Source organism: Hipposideros armiger, unplaced genomic scaffold (assembly GCF_001890085.2).
Source record: "Hipposideros armiger isolate ML-2016 unplaced genomic scaffold, ASM189008v1 scaffold_674, whole genome shotgun sequence".
Classification (NCBI taxonomy): Eukaryota; Metazoa; Chordata; class Mammalia; order Chiroptera; family Hipposideridae; genus Hipposideros; species Hipposideros armiger.
The window spans coordinates 748359-770166 of NW_017732024.1; the positions used below are offsets into that span (position 1 = coordinate 748359).

A 21808-nucleotide genomic window follows, 5' to 3' on the forward strand; every position below is an offset into this window, starting at 1 on the left:
CGAGGTTATATGTATATATAATTATAGTTGACATACAGTGTTATTCAACATCAGTTTCAGAAATACAATGCGTTGGTAAGGCCTCCACATCAACTATGAAGTGGACTCCCCAAAAACGCATTGTTCCATGTGGCTCCCTAAGAAATGCTTACAACGTTATTGATTGTATTCCTTGGACTATCTTTTTCTATCCCTGAGGCCATATTACATTTAACAAAACAGCTTCCCAGTCGCTAAATCATGCTCGAGTGGCAGCTCCTGCCTATTCCAGAAGCTGATGGTAATCCTAGGCTGACATTGTTGGATTAAAGAACAAATAACAACAAGTCTAGTTTTGTAGTAATTCTACACCCTCATCAAATGTTCAAAAGTTGCCTGTGAGTATTTTTTCTTAACAGATCCAACGTCTTCCTGGAAATAACCTACCTATTTTCTTTAGGGCTATATTCATTCAAATCATGTTTATTTTGCTGCTTATATGTTAAACTTTACCTTTTTAGAACACATGAATTACATCCATATGGAAAATGCTTGGCTCTGTGGCAGAGCCATACTCACCAAGAAAGAACAAGGGGGAAAAGTACTATTTTAGGGTCTGGGGTTTTTATCTTCTACCTATGGTTTATGGTTATTCTAGGTTTACTTGTAACAACTTCCTGAAAAAAATAATTCTCTCCAATGAAAGAGCTAATTTCTGGTGGAAAGTTAATATCCAGTTATCTTCAGCTTCATAAATTCTCTCATTAATATCATCACTAATATATCAGACGTAGCCCTGATATATTAGCCCAAATACAAGAGGAAAAAATTCTGCCTTTTTTTTTTTTTAAGAACTTTACAGAAGCGTTAAGCCAACCATTAGTAAAATTTAACCCAACAGTAGAAAATGTTTTCTGAAGGTTGCAGAATTTTGGGGATGAGATATGACAGGAAATAATTTATCCGTATAAGGGTTGAACAATAATCTTTTCAGAGAAGGTTATAAATACCTATATTAGAAGCCCACAGTGCTATTTTCAGAATGAATTATTCTCTTGCAGTTTTCAAGAGTTCGATTGACATAAGTATATGCAAAATCTCAACCTGTAAAAGGGCTTAGGGAGAAGCTAGAGGACTATCAAAGTAACAAAAGGACTGTTATTCATCACAATGTCTCATCATAGATACACATACTCCTGCACATCAGCGTTGGAAAGGACCTTGGAGTCCCTCTAATCTAATTGCCTCATTTTATCACCTAGGAAATTAAGGCCCAGAGAGGTTAAACATGCTGACTAACATGCACAGCTGGCTATTAACAGAGTTATCATCGCAATCCCATTCTTTGTACTATGACTACAATTACTTTTGTCATTGTATTTCATTGTCTTTAAGGTTTTAATGGTAAGAGAAGGATTGGGCTATGAAAGAGGATGGACAGGAGAAAAGAGGGATGGATGATGGTGAGAAGGAGAGGGGAGGATTCTCATCCCTTTTTCTATAAGAGGATGTCCAAAGTCTCTTGACTTCCTGATAATGTTACCTATTTCATGGAGTTGTGCATACCAGGAGAGGACACCCACCCCTCCCAACCCCCAGCACTTCTATATTCATCTAACACCATTTTCTGAAGGGAGTAATAGCTTGGGATGTTTTAAGATGAGCACCTAGTGTAAGGTGTGGAGTTAGGGCCTTAGATTATTCTGTGAAAGAGAAGAAAACTAATGGCTCATGGACCTGATGTTGGGTGGGCAGGAGGGGTAGAGAGTCAAACTATTAGTTCCATACATTAGTGACTAGAATCAAATTCATGCTGCATAGCTTCTCTACTGAAGGGTTAGAAGGGTTTGGGCTCAATTATTCTGAGAATATTCTATTTCTCTTTGTCTATGTTGACAGATACAGAGATTCACAAGTTCAGAAATTCCATTCATAGTTTCACAATTACTGGTAACAAAAGTTCTCTAACTTCTTTGGAAATGAATGCTCTTTCCCCGTTAGCCCTCTTTCTAATACAAACTCAACCAGTTCAGGGTTAAATCTCCCTGAGTTGCACAGAATTCTTGGGGGGGTGGAGAATTATCTACTATTTCTGTTCTGTTATTTAAACAAGGCACTACAACAAAGAAGGAAAACATAAATAAACATTTTTAAACAAAGAAGTACTTACAATACCTTGTTTTCTTCCACTGGAGCAGAATTGGTAATTCGTACCTAAAGTAAGAAATTGTGGCTGAGTTAAGTAACTTTTAACTGTAGAAACTTAAAAAAAAATTCTAGCACCTCCCTCATTTTTGCCCCACCCTTTGATTCACTTTCACAAGGCGTACACTCTTCCGTTCAGATTTATCTTGGACACAAGCTCAAATAAAAGGACAGAGAGATGATTAAGGTGATACCTGAATTTTTTTAATTACCCACATTTTCCATGTTTGTCCACATGTAGAGACCTGAATTCTGACACATTGTAACTCACAGTTTTCTTGCTTAATCTCTTCTCTAGCTTGCCAACTGGTAGCAATTAATGTGCTCTCCTTAAAAAAAAAAAAAAATAGAAAGCTTCAAATGAGTGGAATAATGGGCAATGAAATGGAAACTATTACTGGTAAAGCATTTACTGTTAAACTGTTAAAGTTAGTCTTCATACTCTTCACGTTTGGAATGTTGGTGTAGAACGGTGAGCATAATTAAAATGGGTGTGCCGTCCAATCCTCACCCCCAGGGACAAGGAGCCTGGATCAATGATTTAGATCCAGTTACTGAGTCAGATGTCAGTTCCCCATCTCTGGTTCTCTTTTGTTTCTCCCTATAAATGTTCCCTCACTCTTCCATATTTATTACAAAAGAAAAACAATACATTAGAGTTTCATTTTCTATCACAGCATGCCTGTGCGTGGAGGAGTGGAGGACGGAGTGAAGAGAACGGTGGGAATGGAGGAACAGGAGCGAGGAAGGGAAAGGAGGAGCCTCTCTATTTATAACACACTTGGTATGTTATTCTTCATGCAGCTTTTATTTTTCTTTTTATGGGGCGCTCATATCTTCTGGTGAGCTGGCTCAGGGTTTAATGTTGGTATAGAACCTACAGCAGAATGCTCCGCTGGCTTCCACCAGGGAGTGTGACTTGTGGCAGGGAATTCTGTGATGCCTGCCTGACGCATGCAGAGCAGATATTATTATCCATGGGTGCCTCCAGACTATTAGCTGGAAGTATCATATGGGCTGCGTCACTGCACAACATGAAGACACTCTGGTTATTGGCGTTGCATTAAGTGCAGCAATGCAGATTCCGTTGAAGGAGCCAAGGAATTGTTTCATCTTCTTTGAAGTCACAGACTAAGTTTGATTCATTTTCCCCCCAAAACTTCCTCCAGATTCCTTTCCCACTTTCTCTTGATTAAAATCTTTACAAACAGACGTACGACTAACTACATCCATAAAATTATGGTCTTGCATTATGCTGATGCTTGTTTTTTATGGGACGGGGGCAGAATAACGTATCCTAAGCTAACAGTATATTATTAGCATAATTTTGTTTGTTTGTTGTTGTTAGTTATGGTCTGCCTTATGTATATTTAACAATATATACAGATATTACTAGTGTGGGTAGAGCGATAGAAGCTAAGTGAATGGGGAGATTTTTTGTTCTAGTCTTTTCATGATATTTGGTGTTTAGACCACATGAATTTATTAGGTGTGCAAAAAATGTTGAAATAAAAGAGAACTCCAAGTGAATCAATATTAGTCTAACAGGAGTCCAGAAAAAGACAGTAGGTAGAGTGGGACAGAGACAATTTAATGGGTAATGGCTGTCTTACTCAGTTTGGGTTTCCATAACAGAATGCCATTGACTGGGAGCTTAAATAACAAACATGTATTTTTCACAATCCTGGAAGCTTGAAGTCTGAGATCAGGGTGCTGGCACAGTCTGCTTCTTGGTCAGGACTCCCTTCTTGGTTCACAGATGGCTTCCTTTTTTCCATGTCCTCACAAGGAAGAGAGAGGAAGCTCTGGTCCCGTTACCTCTTTATAAAGGTACTAATTACATGGGAACTCCATCCTCAGGACCTAGTCTAATCCTAATTACAATGCTTCCCAACTGCCCCACCTCCAAACACCATTACATTGGAGATTAGTGTTTCAGCATCTATACTGGGACACGGGATGGGGGTGGGGGACTGGGACACAAACATTCAGTCCACAGCAATGGCTAAGAGTTTCCCCAAACTGAAGCAAGATCCAAGCTCCCAGAGGAAACTTCTGCTGATGAACAAGACAAATTTTTAAAAACAATTTTAAAAAGTACTCTTAATGTAATGAAATATCGAGAAAATTATCAAAAACAAAACAAAACAAAATGATTAAAACTACAAGGAGAAAGAATTATCTTGACTTCAAATTTCCCATCAGCAACTTTGGTACCAGAAGGTAATAAAACCATACCCTTAAAGTGCTTTGAACTTGGACTTCTACACTCTAACTCTAACTCAATAGTGAGAGTGAAATGGGCATCTTAAGATGCCCTCACAACAATTCAGAAAACTACTGCTGACTGCCTTGCTGAATGAATTATTGAAGCACATAGAAAAATGAATCTAAATGTAAGTAGGAAGATGCAAAAAGCAAGGACTCCTAATTTTCAAGAATGTCTGATTTAGAGAAAATAAACCATAATTCAAGTCTTAAAATATTAACTGAATCATTTCCTGGGATTCTATATTTGACCAGCTGACAGGAAGTAAATAAAATCAGAGACAGTTTTATTGCTTACAAAGATAATGATCATAATAACTAGTATTTTTTAAATACTGTATATACCAAGAATTTTTTTAGTTGCTTGTTATGCATTAATTCATTTAATCATAACAATCTTATGAGAAAAGCATTATTTTCCCTAGTTTACACTGAAAGAAAAGAAGCACAAAGAAACACCATTCCTTGCCCACACTTAAGTGATTCAGAAGAGTTAGAGCTGGAATTTAGATGCAGATAGTCAAGCTCCTTGGGTCATCCACTTGTGCTTTCTATCAGAGGGAGGATGGTGCCTTGGATACATTTTCAGGATCCAGCCTCACTTCTGAAGCCAGACTCTCAAGCCAGTTCAGAAACCCCCAGACCTCCTATCTGCTTTTGTTCTCAGGTCTTACATTATGTTCTGTTCTGCCTCTGATTTACTCAAAAGCACTGAGTGCTATTTGAAGCAAACACCCCTAAAAGAAGCCATCCTGCATGTCCCCTTCAGCCCATCTCCACTCCTCTGAACTTTCAGATCAATGACCATGACCTTGATTCTATGTCCAGACCACTGGATTTGATATTTATTTCTGATGTCCTTGAGGTTTAAACACTGGTATCCCCAAGGGACTCTGACCCAGACTTGTGATGCCTTTTGCTGCTGGAAGGCAGTCCTGAACCATTTTTCACACAACCTCATCCCACCCCCAACAGTGGGGCTCCTTGCAAGAGGGGCGGTTAGCCCCTTGACGCCTTTATTCTGTTTTTCCTTGGTTTCCACAAATGAGCCACAATGCCTGATTTTGGGGAATCAAGATATAAGAAGTCTTATAATCTGATGACCTAATGAACTGACAACAAACAAATGGTTGTGTGGAAACATGTTTATTTAGTATATGTTTATAATTTTACATAAGGTACAGACACATCTATGTGGTACATAATGTTATAAATGCACATAACATATATTTGCCTGTTGTTCAATGCTTTCTTCTAGGTTTTTATAATAGAAGGGCATAGGACACCTAGTCACCCTTCACAAAAACAAATAAATGCATTTCCTTAGAAAGAAACATAGTGATCACCTGCTTCTGTAGCTGTGTCAGCTACATTAAATAGACAGTGAACAATAATAAAAAAACATTATATAAAATAATAAATAACAAAGTAAAAGTTAATGTTGTAAAATAACCTAAGAGTAAGGAAAAACTAAAAGGGACATCACCTCATTTCAAGAGACCAAACGATTAATAGTGTTGCAATGCTATAATTGACAGTTGTCAAGTTATTTCTGTATTTATATTTAGTGTGGAGTAGAAGTTGTTCAGGAAAACAGAAATACATAAAGTCCTTACATTTTTGGTGCTTATAGCAATTGTGAAACTTATAGCTCATGTTACAAAATCCTATACAGATCAGAACCTTTCAATTTTAGGGCGAGGCAAATCTACCGAAAAAGAGGATGGTCTTGGTTGTTCTGTGCATTATAAAGAAGAGGAAAGGATGGTCTGCCACAAACTGTGGGCCTCCATGGCCAGTTCTTCCTGACATGATGGCGCCCGTGCCAGCTGTTGCTTCAGTGCCCTCCTCATTGACATCCACAGTGGCCTGATGAAACACTTCAGACAGATACAGGTCGTTCCCTTCCGACATGCCTAAGAAATTGGCCTGGTCCATGTTGAAGGCATCCACCATTCCCATATGTCTCAGAATGGATTTGAGTTCATAACGCTCTTCTAATTTGAACTGGGGCAGGTACACCTCGATGTCATCTTCACTCATGGTGTCTTTGCTGATCCACATGTTGAGTTTGTCATAAGTTATTTCACTCTCCAGCTACAAATAAAAAAATAAATTAAAAGCAGTGAGTGCTTAGAAAAGAAGGGAAACAGCTTCTAAGTCTAATGTTAAAAAATCAGTGACTTTAGCTGTTCGTCCAGAACCGCCATCTTCCAGTAATTCGCCAAAATGACCAACACAAAGGGAAAGCAGAGAGGCCCCACTGTAGGCTCTCTAGGTCTCTTAGAAAACATGGAGTCATTCCTATGCCCACATACATGTGAATCTACAAGAGAGGTGATATTGCAGACATTAGGGAATAGGCACTGTTCAAAAAGGAACGCCCCACAAATGTCACCACTGGAAATGTAAAACTGGAAAAAGCTATAATGTTACCCAGAATGCAATGGGCATTGTTGTAAACAAGTCAAGGGTAGGATTCTTGCCAAGAGAATTTAATGTTTGTGTCCAGCATATCAAGCACTCTCAGAGCCGAGACAGCTTCCTGAAACATGTGAAGGAAAATAATAGAAAAAAAAAAAGGAGAAAGCCAAAGAGAAAAGTACCTGGGTTCAACTGAAGCACCAGCCTGCCCCACCCAGAGAAGCACATTTTGGAAAACCAACAGAAAGGAGCTTGAGCTGCTGGAACCCATCCCCTATGAATTCATGGCATGATAGATATAAAAATATAAAAGACGTCTGTACAGTTAAAAATATTTCTTTTAATTGAGTAGACGTGTGGTATCCCCTCCCCCTAAGAAATATTAAAAAAAAAATCAGTGACTTTAACTTTAGTACATTGTGGGTGACATAAAAATTTAATAGACTAGTAAAGTTTTGGCATGAATGACATATGTATGTGATGTATGTATGACATCTGTTTAAGGCTTTGAACAGAAGTTTGAGACATGCCACATTTACTATCAACCGATTCACGTGTTTCTGTGAAGAATGGCATATCACTTCCTAAATTATAGACAGGTTCGTCATGAAAGGTAAGTTTAGCCCCAGAAGTCTAAAACAATTGAAGTTGAAATGGCTTACCAACTCCAAGCCTGTAGACACATCAGCAATCTCATCTGGAAGCAACAGGAACATGCTGACATCTCCAGCATATGGGAGTTCTAGGATCTGAGTTTTCAGGTCTTCTATGTAGCCAACGTTCAGCTTTTTATGCAAGTACATCATCTGTACAGGTTTACTCTGGGTCTAAAATGATTAAAGAGTAAAATATAAAAGTTGATACCAAGATGTCAAGATTTATAGTTAGATTTAAAAGAGAATGGGTTCTGCTTCAGTGTTTAAGAAATACATTTTTTGTAAACTAATAATAATAATAATAATAAATTATTTGTATACACTTAGAATGGCTCTGATCCTACTACCTTTTTTCTTTTTTAAGATTTAATTGGGGAACCAGGGAAGGGGAACAGACAAGTTGCTGTCCTTTTGTTCTTCAGTCTTTTGTGGAGGACATCGCTTCACTGGCCCATATTAGTACTGTGATCATTGTGCTCCTCACTTGTGAGGCAGTCAGTCGCCGGTCATTGGACGGCCACTCACGGCAGCTCTTGGCAGCTTATACCAGCTGCCAGCCACTCATGGTAGCTTACAGCAGCCCATTGCAGCCACACTGCAGCCTACACCATCACCGGTGACTCACAGCAGCCCAGCTCCAGGTGGAGCTGTTGTTCACCATCTTAGCTGTAGAGGGTACAGTGTCACTGGCCCATGTGGGATCTGAACCGACAGCCCTGCTGCTCAGAGCTTGCGCTCCCAAGCCAACTCTTAAACAACAAGCCACTCGGCTGACCCTCTATTACCTTTTTCAAGATTATATTTGTTATTAATAAGATGAACAATAATACTAAAAACTTTGTTAGTAACTACCATGGGCCAAGAACTCTGCTAAATCTCATTGAATCTTAAAACAGCATTTTGAGTTGGATATTATTATTATCCCAGTTTTACGGACCAAAACATAGAATGCATGGGACATAAATAAGGTCATATCTGGTCAGTACAGCCTACAGTTGAGTCCAGGAATGTGTAAGTATAAAGTCCATGGTCTTTCACAACTACTCATGTGACCCCTCATAAATTATTCAGTAGCTTGAAAGCATCAATCAACTGTCCAAAGTCCATGACTTACAATTAGCATATCATGTAAGAGCATTAGCGAATGGTCCCTGTTTTTATTTCTCTGTCCTGTCTAAGGCCCTAAAACACATGTTAGGAAGGTCAGTTTTGTTGTCTCATACCGAGTTCACACGGAAAGGATAAAGCCCATTTAATTTCTTCTCAAATGGAGTTTCCCATTTCCCTTTGAAGTAGACAGCATTCACCAGGACCATCCTGGTCTCCGGATCCACAGACCCTTCAGGTAACAAGTTGGGAATTTTGCCTGTGGGAAACATGACATATGTTTAGGTTTCATGATCAAGAACTGTCAAGTTACTATAATTTCTTGAATCTTCTGAGCCACCATCAAACTCAGCAGCCCCCATTTGTCAAATTCTCCACAGATGGTCAAGGTTTTCTCCTGATTTATTTAAAGAATAAGTGAACATCAGACCAAATTTCTCAAAAGATTTTCAAAATTCAAAAGAAAATAAAAAGTAATGCATTTAAAATTTAAGTTTACCATCAAACTTGGCAATGGAGATTTTTCACTTCCTTTTCTATTGTTTTCTCAACATTTTATGGTTGTATGAAGTTATTTAATTCAGATGGGAGTGAAATAGAAGGAAGAGAATAGTGCCTTTCCACAGTATGACATGTATGTCCCTTCTAGATCTGGTCTAGATAGTCTATGGGCCTGACCCATTGATTTATTCAAAAACATTTTTTTTTTTAGACATTTGGGCTAGACCTATACTAGGAGTAGTGCCAATTCGTGAGGTGTACAAGGAAGAGGTGTCCTGATGGGGCTGAGAATATTGGAAGAGACATTCAAAATCAGTTGTGAAAAATGTGTGATAAATTCTATAATATAATAGAGCTAAATAATACAAAGTACATGACAATACAGAGAAGGGAGTAAAAGAGTGAGCCACAGAATGTTCTCAGAAAATGATAACATCCAGGGTGAGAGGTTTTGTTTTTTCTTTTTTTAAGTTGGTTTAAGAAACAGTCCACTTATTATGAATACCTGCTCTGCAATATTTCACTCACGAAATACATTATTTTATTTAATCCTCACAACTACACTATTAGGTGGAGTATTAGCGTCATTTTGCACAAAAGGACACCATGATGAGAGAGGTTAGCAATCTTCCCAAAGCTACAATCTTGGTAAACTAGTGAGGATTCTGTCTCCAGTCCTCCACCCTCCAAGCCTACTGACAGAAAATGGACTAATGAAAAGGTCACTGTAACATGACCAACTTTAATATATCCATTCAATATCTCCAATCAATAGATTCCCAGGCAATTAAAATTCTTGGTTACTATTGAAATCTACTAATGCTTTACTTAACTTTATGACACATATGACAAAACTAGTATTTGATCATAACAAATAAAACAGAAAATTCTCTCAAGTTATTATAAAATTCCATAAAACAAACAGCCCAAATCACTACATGGGGTTTTGGCAATACAGCCAATTGATTTACAGACATTCAATATGATGCTTAAAGAGAAAATGCATGCTGTTCTTAAAAAGCAGAACTTTCATGTCTCTTTAATTTTGCACTCCATTTTTACTTTCACTTCTTTTAATCTTTACTTTTCCTGCTTCCTTGTGTCAGTAGGTTGTCAGTGTTTTAGAACAGTGATTTTAAAATCCAGAATGGAAATGACAAACTAACAGATGAACTATATTCCGAGAAATTAAATTTTTTTTAAATTTTATAGAATTTAGTTTTTAGATTCTATAGCGTCTTAGCTTCTAAGTTCTATGAAATGTAAATTCTTAGAACTTAGTCCAGTATGGTAGCCAAGAAACAAGGACACCAAACTATTGCCTGAAATGATGTTTAAAACACAGAAGTTAAGAATATCCTTTTTTTTTTTTTTTGGCCTTAAGTTATCAAATTCTTTAAACATCCAAATGAAGAAATCTGGAGTTAGACTAAGGATCAGAAGAGAGAACTCCAGCTTCACCACCAACTAGTAGCGGGATCTTGGATGAGCCAGTTTGTCAGCAAAAGACTGTGCTAATTTTTGTGGACACACAGGAGAAGTGTGACATACTGGGCCTCCTCTTTAATTACAGTCTATGTAAGACAGCCAAACAAACAAAATAAAATCAGTTCCATGACAGTTCAAGGCCCTGCATGTCAAATGTCAACATGAGTCATGAAGCTAACAAAGGGGCTAGAGGAGTTGAGAAGAGGGTGAGATCAAGACGTGGTTGGGAGATACCCCTAGGAAAGGGTAGGACTTTGGTTGCCACTGAAGTGAAATTCTGAAGTTGAGGTGTGCATTTAGAAGTATGAAGGCAGCGGCCAGCATGCTGTGTTTACAGGAGCTCAGGCTCCAGCAGAGGTCAAGTGCGGTCTGTTGGATGATGGAGAACTCAAAAGTCAAGGTAAAGAGTAAGATCTGAGGACAGTAGGAGGTCCCTGAAGTTATTTGTGTGAGAAGAGCATAAGAAGTGTATTACTTCACCTCTTTAGTTTCATCTCCTCCCCTCAGCACTGTACACTCCAGTCAAACCAAACTCCATTCCTTCCCCCAGAGGGCTAAGGTCTCTCATCTCTGCATATTTATACATCTGTGCACCCCGTCTGAAACTCTCTCCCAAGGTACCATGCCGTTTGCTGGGCCAGCCCATTCTCCTAATCACAATGTAAGCATCTCTTATTCCAGGAAGTTTCCTCTCGTCTAGGCATTGGAGGCAGGTGCCTTTCCTATGTGCTCCCATATGGAGCCTGTACTTCCCATAAAAACACTTATCACCACCTTACAGCAATTGCAATTCGATCGCATCCCTCCTAGGCTGTTTAGCTCTGTGATGGCAGAGTCTGGATTCTGTTTAGTTGACAATCAAGCCTTTTCCCCTTGTTTTTGTCCACAGTAATGTAATGTCACAATTATTTCAATACTGACATTTCCTGTGTTGGGAAACATCTGCCTTCTCCATTCTATTCTAATAGAATATCCAAAATCAGATTATTTGAGTACTGAGCATGTATCTTTTATTAGTAGACCTCAATTATTTTTTCTCACCCGAAACACCACTCAGCTAAACAAGAATAAGTTTGCCTTAACCAAAATAACTAAGGTTGGATGAATTTTCAGAGATTACAAGCTATATTCAAGGATGGTTTTTCAAAACAGATCATAGTTTTCTAAGTGAAAGAAGAACAGAAAATATCTGCTTGGTTTTACCTTTGGTTTGAGTATTGACCCAGAAATTAATCTTTTTTCTGGCTCCTTCTGCACATTCTAGGAAGTCGACAGCCTGGGGTTCTGTGGAGTAATATTTCTTAGCGAGTCGGATGTATTCCTTTAAAGCAAGAAAAATGCAGGAGGTCACATAGAATATATACTGAACAAGCCGTGGTATAATTGTGAATTACAAGTTTCCTATCAAGACCGGGGGCCTGAGCTTGGGGTAAGGATGGAGGCTGGCTCTGGGGTGTGGGGCTGAAAGAGGAAAGGGTATAGATTGTAAGTGCTCTGTGGACACCCTTTCCCCACACTCCAGCCCCAACTCTATTTGCCATCCTGCATTCTTCACGTTATAGACATTGAATAAGAGGGAGGTGGGGCTCGGAGGATAGTGGCTCTGGAAGTCACCTATGTCCCTCCTTACTTACTGCACTGCAAGTTGGACATTCCCAGCAGGGCAGAGGGAGCATAAGGGATAGCTGCTATGACCAATGGCGTTAGGGAGCCTTGGGGAGCTGTGCGCAATTCGAACTCTCCCTGTATGAATCGTAGAGAACAACCTTGAAAGTGACCTCAGGGCCCTGCCATTTCAATTACAGGTTTTTTCTTACTTCCTTGAATCTTGCAGACTTCTCTCCAAACAGCTTGTTGACACTTTCCAAGATATAAGCCCCTGTGGACTCGTTGATTGCAGACATGAGAGAACTGAAGTATGAATGGATTGTATCTTCAGCTTGTGCCTTAAACAGGAAGAAGGAATTCTCTTTATATAACACAGGACTACTAGACAAGATATTTCTTAAGCAACAATATCTTTTTTCAATACAACAATACAAGCTGTATTAATGTATGTTTTCCCTGGTGCTTTAGAGGAATCTCTACTTTTGAGATATGGATGCTATGTAAAAGTAATAAGATAATGTTTTACTTGTTTCATATTTTGCCATGCCTATGGATTTGATGTAACCATGAAGCAACCAACATCCTAGAAGAAAGTGAGACTCCTTTTATAATTTCCTAAACATTAAGATCTCTAAGGAATTTATTACATTAAAATGTTAGCTTACAAATGTTCTTTTAAAGTTCATATAACTTCTAAAACTACCCATTTTATAATTAAGGCATAGTATAAGCAGTAGAAAAGTCTGGGTTTTCGAAAACGAAGAAAGTGAAGGGGAATTCCAACCTACAACCTAAATTTTGAAAACACAATGACAAACATGGGGCTCAGTCACAGCAGAGGGTAGAGCCCTGCAGGTGACTTCCAGCTCTGTAGGTGACTAGAGATTCGATACGGCTGAATCTCCATATTGAACGAGCCCTCTCTCCCTCCTCTTACCCATAATTCCCTGGGTAACAGGCAAGCTGAACATCACTGTTCCCAAGAAGAAAGCTATGGGAGATACCTCCACATAACCTGACTCAAGAGTGTGACTATGGAAGTTGGTTACCAATAGCAACACATCTGTACCCAGTTCCTATAATTTAGCTGGAGAGCTGGTACCTAAAAAATGCAGTACTGAGAAAAGATAATACTACCTGAGATAAATACATAGATAGATGATCGTTAGATGGATGGATAGATAGATAGATAGATAGATAGATAGATAGATAGATAGATAGATAGATAGATAGATAGATACAGATAATAAATGGAAAGATAGAAGAATAGGGGAGGGATATCTGAAGGTCAGTGGCCTCTCATGAAATCTTCAAGCCTGACCTGCTCTATTTCTCATTCTTCTCCATTGTCACTCCTTACCCTTTCCCCTCTGAAAACCGTATCCAGACATGTGTATTCAAGGAGTCTCTACCAAGGTTTTAGAATAAATTACACAAACCCAACTAGTGGCAAGGTGGAATGACAGAATTTAGAAAGAGTCTTGGCCGAGACAGCAGGAAGTCTGGATTCTACCCTGGCTCTGCCCTTTCTTATTGGTGGGAACATAGAACACTTGCTTAAGGACTCCGAGTCTTAGCTTTCCTTCTATGAATGGGGGACATCGAATTGAGTTCCTTCTCAGTCTAACATTGTGACTTTAAGACACAAACATTCTAGAAATAAAATACAAAAGAAATATGAATGAATGAGTCAGATACCTGCAAAATGGCATCAGGATAAGTGACCTGGATCTGCTGCATGAGTTCACAACCGGTGACGTTCTCTGGGGTCGCTGGGGTGGCTTTGTGGACTCCAATTTGGTTAAACTGAAGCACCTGCAGTCGGAATTAGAGAGAATGATTACATTTTCCAGCTAAATTACTTACCTTTTAAACCATGGCTATCAGGTACCTATCAGGGGTCCATATCTAGTTCCCTGTATGGCCTACAAGCATAGATACTCTTTATATGTGATGTGAGTCAGTTAACCAAAATTCCCCTCACAGGAATCAGCATGGGTATTTATACTGATCTATACACCAGTCCTTAGTCTCTAGGCTCCAATAGCTTAAATGCCTCACTCACACACCTTGTAAAGAGTGGCAAAGCCACCACTCAAACACAGACTTTTCTGTCCCCAACGCCCTTCTTCCTCCAAGTGACAGAGCCCATCCTCTTTCTTTTTGGTAGAGAATTAACCATGTTTGCCTTTCAATTTTAAGATCTATACATACAGCAGAGGTACAAGAAAACAATACAAAATATTTGCATGGTCCCACGTGCTCAAGCACCTTCCAGGTACAGAAAAGCTGTATTGTATCCACAGTGACCAATAAGCTGATTTTCCTTTGGTAGCAAAATCATTTTTTTTAATGTTAATGACCCAGAGTACTTCATTTAGCATTTGCCCTCAAAATATATTGCTCTGATGGCTAAATGGCATTTCTTTACATTTAAAAAATGAAGACCCTAATGTTTCCTAAAGTTTGCAATGAAGTTCACTGTCTTTATTTTTTCAAGGCAAAGAAAATAGAGGAAGGAGTGTTGCAAAATGTTGCTGGTATCAGAGTTGAGCAACAGAGTTTTGTTGTAAGTCTTGGTGTTTAAACCGCCACAAACACGAGGAGTGATGCAGCCACCCCTTCTCCTCTTGCAAGGAGATTGGCCAACTCTCTCTGCATGAACCACTTCTAACAAGGCCCTTCTTAAATGGGTCACCATGTACCTGGGAAGGATCTATATATATTCTCAGGTACATTCTCATGGGAAACACGAAAGTAGCCAGTGGCATTTTGGTGTGACTGAAAGCACAATACGTGCCTGTAAGAAACCAGAGCCTGTACATAAAGCCTTCAATTTTAATGGTTGTGTACATATGTGAATGAAAGAATTTTAATTATATGATGACCTGCTCTGGGTCCCTGACTTAAGAAATAGGATCATGTGAATTTTTAATTGTGTCGAATTCATCCCATAGGAATACTGCAGTGTGTGTTTGAAGAAGTTCAATGTATTTTCAAGGCCCCAGACTCAGTGAAAGGGTCCCCTGACTAAGCCAGTGTCCATTCACCAAGGAAGGAAGCCGGCTGCCCCACACCTTGTCCATCTTGATTTTGAACACTGACCATCATGCCAGGCCCCATTTTGTTGAAATGATCTCATGAGGTTGAAAACATGGCTGAGGCCTTCTGAAGCCAACAGTGGTCTCCGGCTCCGTCCATCTCCAAGAGTATGGTGACCACAGCTCTGGGACATTTTGTTTTTTTCTTCATGACACTCTCTTAATACCATTAGGAGGAATTCTTTACACACATGGGGAACAAATACAGCGCACTAGCTGAGCAATGAAAGGAGCCCACGCTAGGAGTGAGGAAAGCTTATGGGACCTAGGAAAACTGCTTCCTTCACAAGGCCAGTCTTCCCACCTACACAACAACACATGTCTTAAAACCAAAAAAAATAAAGCATGCAAAATACTTTGAAAAATAGAAACGTTATGTTATTAAAATGTAGGATGTAGTCATTATTCATCCCATCCAGCCTTGCTGTGTAAGAAACTCCGATGTGCAATCTGTTATCTACAGTTAAGGGTTTTCATGGTTTGGTGTCTTTGTAGATGTGAATCTAAGAAACTCATGTTTCAATGGCATGCGATGATTGGTCACCTTGTTATAGCCAAGGTATCTCAAGCATAAAATTAAAGAAACTCTACAGTTCAGTTCAGGAACCATTCAGTCCTAATTTAGAGCTTTAACAGAAACTTACTTTGGCCATCTGGTCTGCAGTGTTGCCTCTGGCACCCAGGTAGACCATGACCATGGTGGACGAGATGCCCCACGGAGAGAAGAAGAGATTCTGGGTGGTGCTTGTATTTGCCAGATGCTTGAAAAAATTGAGGGCAAAGATTGTGTTTGCCATATAAAGGTCTTCCATTGTTTCAATCTAGAAGGAAAGTGAGGAAGAAAAGAACAGCTCTAGGAAATGATGAAAAAATGATAAAACATTTTGGATCATGTCAGCAGAGTAGTACAGGCCATACCCTGCATAGGGCAGGAGTTCCTTCTCTGTTCTTCCTTCATAGAACAACATGAAACAGAGCGGGGACAGCATTGTGGGCATGTCACCTTTGCAGCTATAATGGGCCCCATGCTTGGTGCAATGCTCTGCTGTCACTACCTTGAAATTCTTAATAATTCTAAACATAAGGTTCTGCATTTTCCTGCTGCACAGAATTCTGCAAATTATGTAGCAGATCTTGAGATAGAGTGAATTATTATATGATGAGTAGTGAAACTCCATATAATAAGGATAACAACAATAAGTAGCATTTATTGAATTCTTACTGTACAAGAGAGGCTGTTATAAACATTTTACCTGTACTAACCATTTTGTCCTTACCGAAACTCTATGAGGAAGCACTGCTAATTACTCTTTTACAAAGGAAAAAACTGCTGCACAGAGAGAATAAGAAAAGTGACCAGTGCCACTTAACTACAAAAAGTAGGAGTAGGAATTGGAGCCAGATGGGTGGCCCTGGGGTCATGCTCTCAACCTCTGTGCTGCACCTGCAAACACACACCACACACACAGGCAAATCCATGTAGATTCATATGTGAATCACTTGCACACATCTTCTTGTTGGTTCCATTTGAGATGGTCAATCTTTCAAATTCTCTGCTTCCGGAAGTGACTTAAACTCATTGTTTGAAGGTTAGGATTTTCACAGTCTTACCTCCTATATCTGCCCCCAGCCCTCCAAACACACATATCACAGCCTTGCTGCAAAAGAGATTGCTATGCTGAGGAATTCATTACTGGGAGTGCTAGAAAGGCCCCCTTCTTCTCCTGCTACCCGCTAACAGGGAAGTCAATGCCACGTAACTGCAGGGATGATCCTGGGTATGTGAAACACACACACACACACACACACACACACACACACACACACACCCTATCAACCATCTGAAGATAAATGACAGACATGCCTTCCACGACCTAAGGTTTCACATGCAGCCAAATGCTTGGACACACCCAGGTGTGTGGGGTATCTGTTGGTAATGACCAATGACCATCTTTCTGACATATGTCATATTTCCATAATGGCTCATAGCACACCCTATAATTACCAAAATACATAAATAAACCAAACGATGCTGACACTCATCATTCCACAGGAAACCTTCTTGTGACAGTGGTTTCCTAGAGCTAGGCAGGAGCTGGCGAGGTCACCAGGATGAGGCACGCCCTCCAGCTCTTGTCTAGGCCCACAGCAGGGCTTCCCCATGAGAGCCAGCAGTCACTTCTCTGATTACTCTAGGGATGTTTTCTGTGAACAATTGGTTCATTCTTTTTCAGAAAGTGATTATAATTTGTATCAACATGGCTCTTTTAAAACACCAGCCAACTGTATTTTATCAAGACAAAATACTAACTTAAGTAAAACTTGTCCCTGAAACTCTCACCTCTTCTTCTCATTTAATTGTCACAGCATCTCTATGAGGTAGATACTATTAACATCAGTGTAAGTATAGATTACATCCTGATGCTCAGAGGGGTTAAGTAACTTGTATAAGATCACAGAGTTTGTAAGTCATGGTGTGGGGATCCCAGCCTAGAACTGCTGCTAGAAACCCACTGCCCAATGTCCCCCACTGCTTCACCTGCTGGCGTTCAACCTCACTATTATGTTGTAAGCTTTTAGGTAGGTTACTAGTTTGAGAAATGTTAGAAAGAGGAAATAAAAAGAGTAAGGTAGCAAGTCTGTAATGTTCCTAGAAGTCTTTTTAAGTAAAAAATAAATAAAAAATTATATTTTCTTTCTCTTGCTTCATCACTGAGATTAGATTAACTTGGGTGGCTCAGAATTTTGTTCTCTCTTCTTCCTACTGATTTTAAATAGTCTTTATGATTAATTCATCTCATGGAATAAATCTTTTTTGTAAATTATCTCAATGTTTTGGAAGCAAACTGAGAATTAGTAAGTAAAATATTTGTCTACTCCCATATGAAAATAATAACTAAGGAATCAGAACCAGAAAAGTAAATGTAAGCTTCTCCTGTGCCTAATTCTTTATAATAACCTGCATAGTCAGTCATCTTGACACTAACAAAATTTAAATGTCAAGACAAACTATCAGACAGGGCTTTCAATGACAAGTTAGGATTTCAGGTAACTTTGCAAAGGAAAAAAATAAAGGACATAAAGACAAAATCAAAAACAGTCTAAATTTTATTTTTAAAATAAAGTGCAGTTAACTGCATTTAACATTAAAAACTAATATCTGATATCTATATTGCAGTTACCAAATTCCTTCAACTGAGTTTTTTTGTTTAATTTGCATAATTCCTTGCCCAGTAAAACCTGGTAATTCCTGTTATACAAATGAAAATATGAAGAGGTAGGTTACACAGCTAGTTGGTTTCAAAGCCTAGACTGCATCTCAGTTTTCTGACTCTAGTAAAAGTCTAGGGCTTTTTCTACAAACCTTTCAAATAAGGTTTGATAAGTTAATAGTTTCATAAATCTCTGAAAGCATATATATATATGGTGTTTCTTGACCTTCAGACAAGTCCACGCCTTACATTTGGGTGGGAATCTGCCTAAGACAATGTAAAATGAAAGTCACAGTGACATCAAATAGCATAATCTCCCAGAACAGGTTACACCTGTTGTGAATTTCTTAACATCAGAGTAAGTTATACAACTTCATTAATTTCCAAATATTATGCTCCTAATTAATATTTAATATTATCATCAGGGAGAATGGATGGAAAGCATAGGTGGGACTGGGCTCCATGGTGTTTGTGGCAGTTCCTGCAACACAAGTTGACAAATGTGCCACTGAAACTTGGCATAGGTAATGAAGAACTTGGGTGGTGTCACCAGGCACACCACTGCAGTCCTCCTGCTCGCTGGCACTGGGTGTTAGATTTTAATCTGCTGTGGCATTTAAAACAATTTTTTTTGGTGACTACACAGTTCAAACAGTTTTGAAATTGACCACCAAAATCAATGAGAACAGAGAGAAAACAATAATTTCAAGGAAATTTCCCATCAAAAATTCTAAAATTTCCCCCCACAAAATTACAGGCAGCTCCTGTCATTTGATAACTTTCATAATGAATAATTGTCAGTTGACAAGGTACTAAATTATTTATTAAATTATTACTTCAGCCAATCCAACAAGAAGCTGGGTTGATTTTTCCTTTTTGCTAAATTGACCAATTTTGAACTAAATTCAATAAATATATTCTGGTATTGAACTAACCCAACCCAGAAGACTGCTTAATTTCTGTAGTTTCTGATGGTTTTAGGTTAAAAATGAGTCATCTTTTCATTTTTAAAATATGTATATACAATTTACAGATTGCTGTCAACTGCTTAAATTAATGTGTTTTAATTAACCATCAAATTCAGTATCAAAACACTAGCTAGTGAAGAATATACATATTCTAATCTGTTCGATAAAATTGACATCCCAACTTGAATGTACTTTTTGGTTTGGTTAATGTTACACAGGCATTTGCTGGCTTCTGAGATTCAAGATTAAGTCTTGCTATAAATTTAATTCAAATCTTGAGCTAAAATATTTTAAGTTAAACAAAAAAGGTAAACAAGAAAACACCACTAAATTTTTATTCACCCTCTAAAACCATCCCACACTTTAATTTTCATTATGTTAATAATACCAGCATGAAGGAAGAGAAACAATGAAACCATATCTCATGGAAATGCAATGGAAATCACGAAAATACCTTGTTATTCTCTGAGGTGCTGTCTGCCAGGAAATGGCCCTCTGAGAGTTGTTAGACTTCAGACATGGTCATGATGGTTTTATAAAGCTTGGCTCCTCCCACGGAGTATTTTTTTTCTCTCTCTCTCTTTCTAATCCTTATCCTTTGAGTGATTCAGAAAGGCATCACTAGAAGAAAAATGCTTGTTTGTTAAAGCACCATTTAAGAAATTTGTTGGATGACATCACTCAGAAACTTAGGAATTTGGCAATAGCTACACATGCCTGTTAAAATTAGCTTAAGCCTGTCAGCCCGAGTTTCAAGTGCCCCTTTCTATATCTGTGCTCCAAGATAATACCAAATTCTGCAATATCTCTTCTATCTTTTGACAGGGATGTCTTGTGGGCTCTTTGCACTACATGAGGGCAATGGACTCCTTTCTCTCTTTTGATTCTCGACAACCCCCAAGGGACCCTTTGGTCATGGGAAGAAAAAGAAAAACACTATTTTTCTTTCTTAGAAATTCTCTATTTTAAAATGTCTTACATTTTCTCAAGCTATAATCTCCTAAATAATTATGGGTTCCACCCTAATCTCCTGTCGATAGCCACACCCAAAACACTTTCCATTTGACCTTATTTAGAACATAGATCTTATCTTTTATTAAGCAGTGAAAATTCATAGTGTACAGTAAGCTGATTTTTAACTCTGGACAAATCATAGGTGTTGATTAGAACATTGTGATGTTGAAAACTTGAGAAAGTTGCAAGGTTTTTAGATACAACCAAAGGAATTTGAGGAACAAAAATAAATAAAAGACCTACACGACGAAATATAATTTGAATCTGAAAATAGTCATATTTTTGGAGCTTATTGAAAAGTGTTTGCAACATATTGTAAAGACAGCTCCTTTTCTTTTCACTTTGCTTTTACAGCTGGTACTGTGTATTGCCTACACAAAAGCAATGTATTTCTGCTATCTTTCTTCCTGATTTTGTTTAGGTATTATTCAGAGATTTCTCCATCTTGGGGAAGAAGACCTAGTTGTTGGTCTAGGGGGGTGGCTATATTACCCAATTACGTCAATAAGATGTGGGAGAAGTCTGCTGGGGAATGTCTGGGAGAAATTTTCCCTTCCTGATAAGAGAGAGAGATGCAAAGAAAAGTCCCCAATCCTACACCATTCTTCCCCACCTGATCTCGAGCGTGGTTGTCTGAGGATGTGATGCCAGGAGATGCTATGGTTATAGTACAGTAATAGAGGCAGGCTAAGAGATTTGAAGAGATGCCAAACCAGAGCCCTGACATCAGAGAACTCCTAAGCCAAAATGGAAGCCACCCACCTCTGGGTTTTGCTCTTGTTGTAATTGTTACATGAGATAAGAAATAATAAGTCTATTGTTTAGGCATTGTTAGGCAGTCACATTGTGGGTTCTCAGTTATTTGCAACCAAAAGAATTCCTAAATGACACAGGCTTTTGTGAAGAATAGATGAGATAATGTCTATGAAGTACTTAGGTATTATCTTTCACATAGTAGTAAATGCGCCATCATCTTGTTAGCTAGTATAACAGATGGATGGTTGGTGGCCAGGTGTAGAGCAGCCTTCCTGCCTAGATTACAGCAACTTTATGAGCTCAGCCTAAGAAGAAAGAAGGTGTTTACACATCAAACAATTAGGGAAGGTTGTAAAAGGCAATATATGATTAAGAGTGAAACTGAGTAACGCCAATAGCAGGAAGTGTCCAACATGGGTTTGGAAAGAATTGATACAAGTGCATTAGGGCCTCAAGGAAAGGGTTGAGATAAATGAAAAACATGGAAGATTGAAAGGGACAGGCACTAGAATTATGGATGT

The 21808-nt window shown here is 38.7% G+C and overlaps 2 protein-coding genes and 1 long non-coding RNA gene across 5 annotated transcripts in view; 1 reads left to right on the forward strand and 2 right to left on the reverse strand.

Annotated features, from left to right (window-relative positions):
- The window catches only part of SERPINB10 (serpin family B member 10), a 16825-nt gene extending 14592 nt beyond the window's left edge, over positions 1–2233 (reverse strand). For 2 of the 3 annotated variants that reach the window (XM_019626395.1, XM_019626392.1), the window contains exon 1: positions 2155–2227. The gene's annotated coding sequence lies outside the window, so the exon portion shown is untranslated. Of the gene's footprint in view, positions 1–2149 lie in introns of all 3 variants that reach the window. The other variant, XM_019626393.1, reaches the window with a different exon arrangement.
- LOC109372893 (uncharacterized) overlaps positions 1–21808 on the forward strand; it is a 97352-nt gene that overhangs the window by 23090 nt on the left and 52454 nt on the right. Inside the window, exon 2 of the long non-coding RNA XR_002122118.1 lies at positions 2862–2968. This is a non-coding gene — a long non-coding RNA (uncharacterized LOC109372893). The remainder of the gene's footprint in view (positions 1–2861; positions 2969–21808) is intronic.
- Positions 5583–20222, reverse strand: SERPINB2 (serpin family B member 2). Its single transcript, XM_019626391.1, has 8 exons — positions 19972–20222; positions 15982–16158; positions 13935–14051; positions 12446–12574; positions 11832–11949; positions 8756–8898; positions 7539–7703; positions 5583–6549 (listed from the first exon to the last, which is right to left on the reverse strand). The coding sequence occupies exons 2-8, from the start codon at positions 16147–16149 to the stop codon at positions 6145–6147; spliced, it is 1245 nt and encodes a 414-aa protein (XP_019481936.1). The 5' UTR covers positions 16150–16158; positions 19972–20222; the 3' UTR covers positions 5583–6144.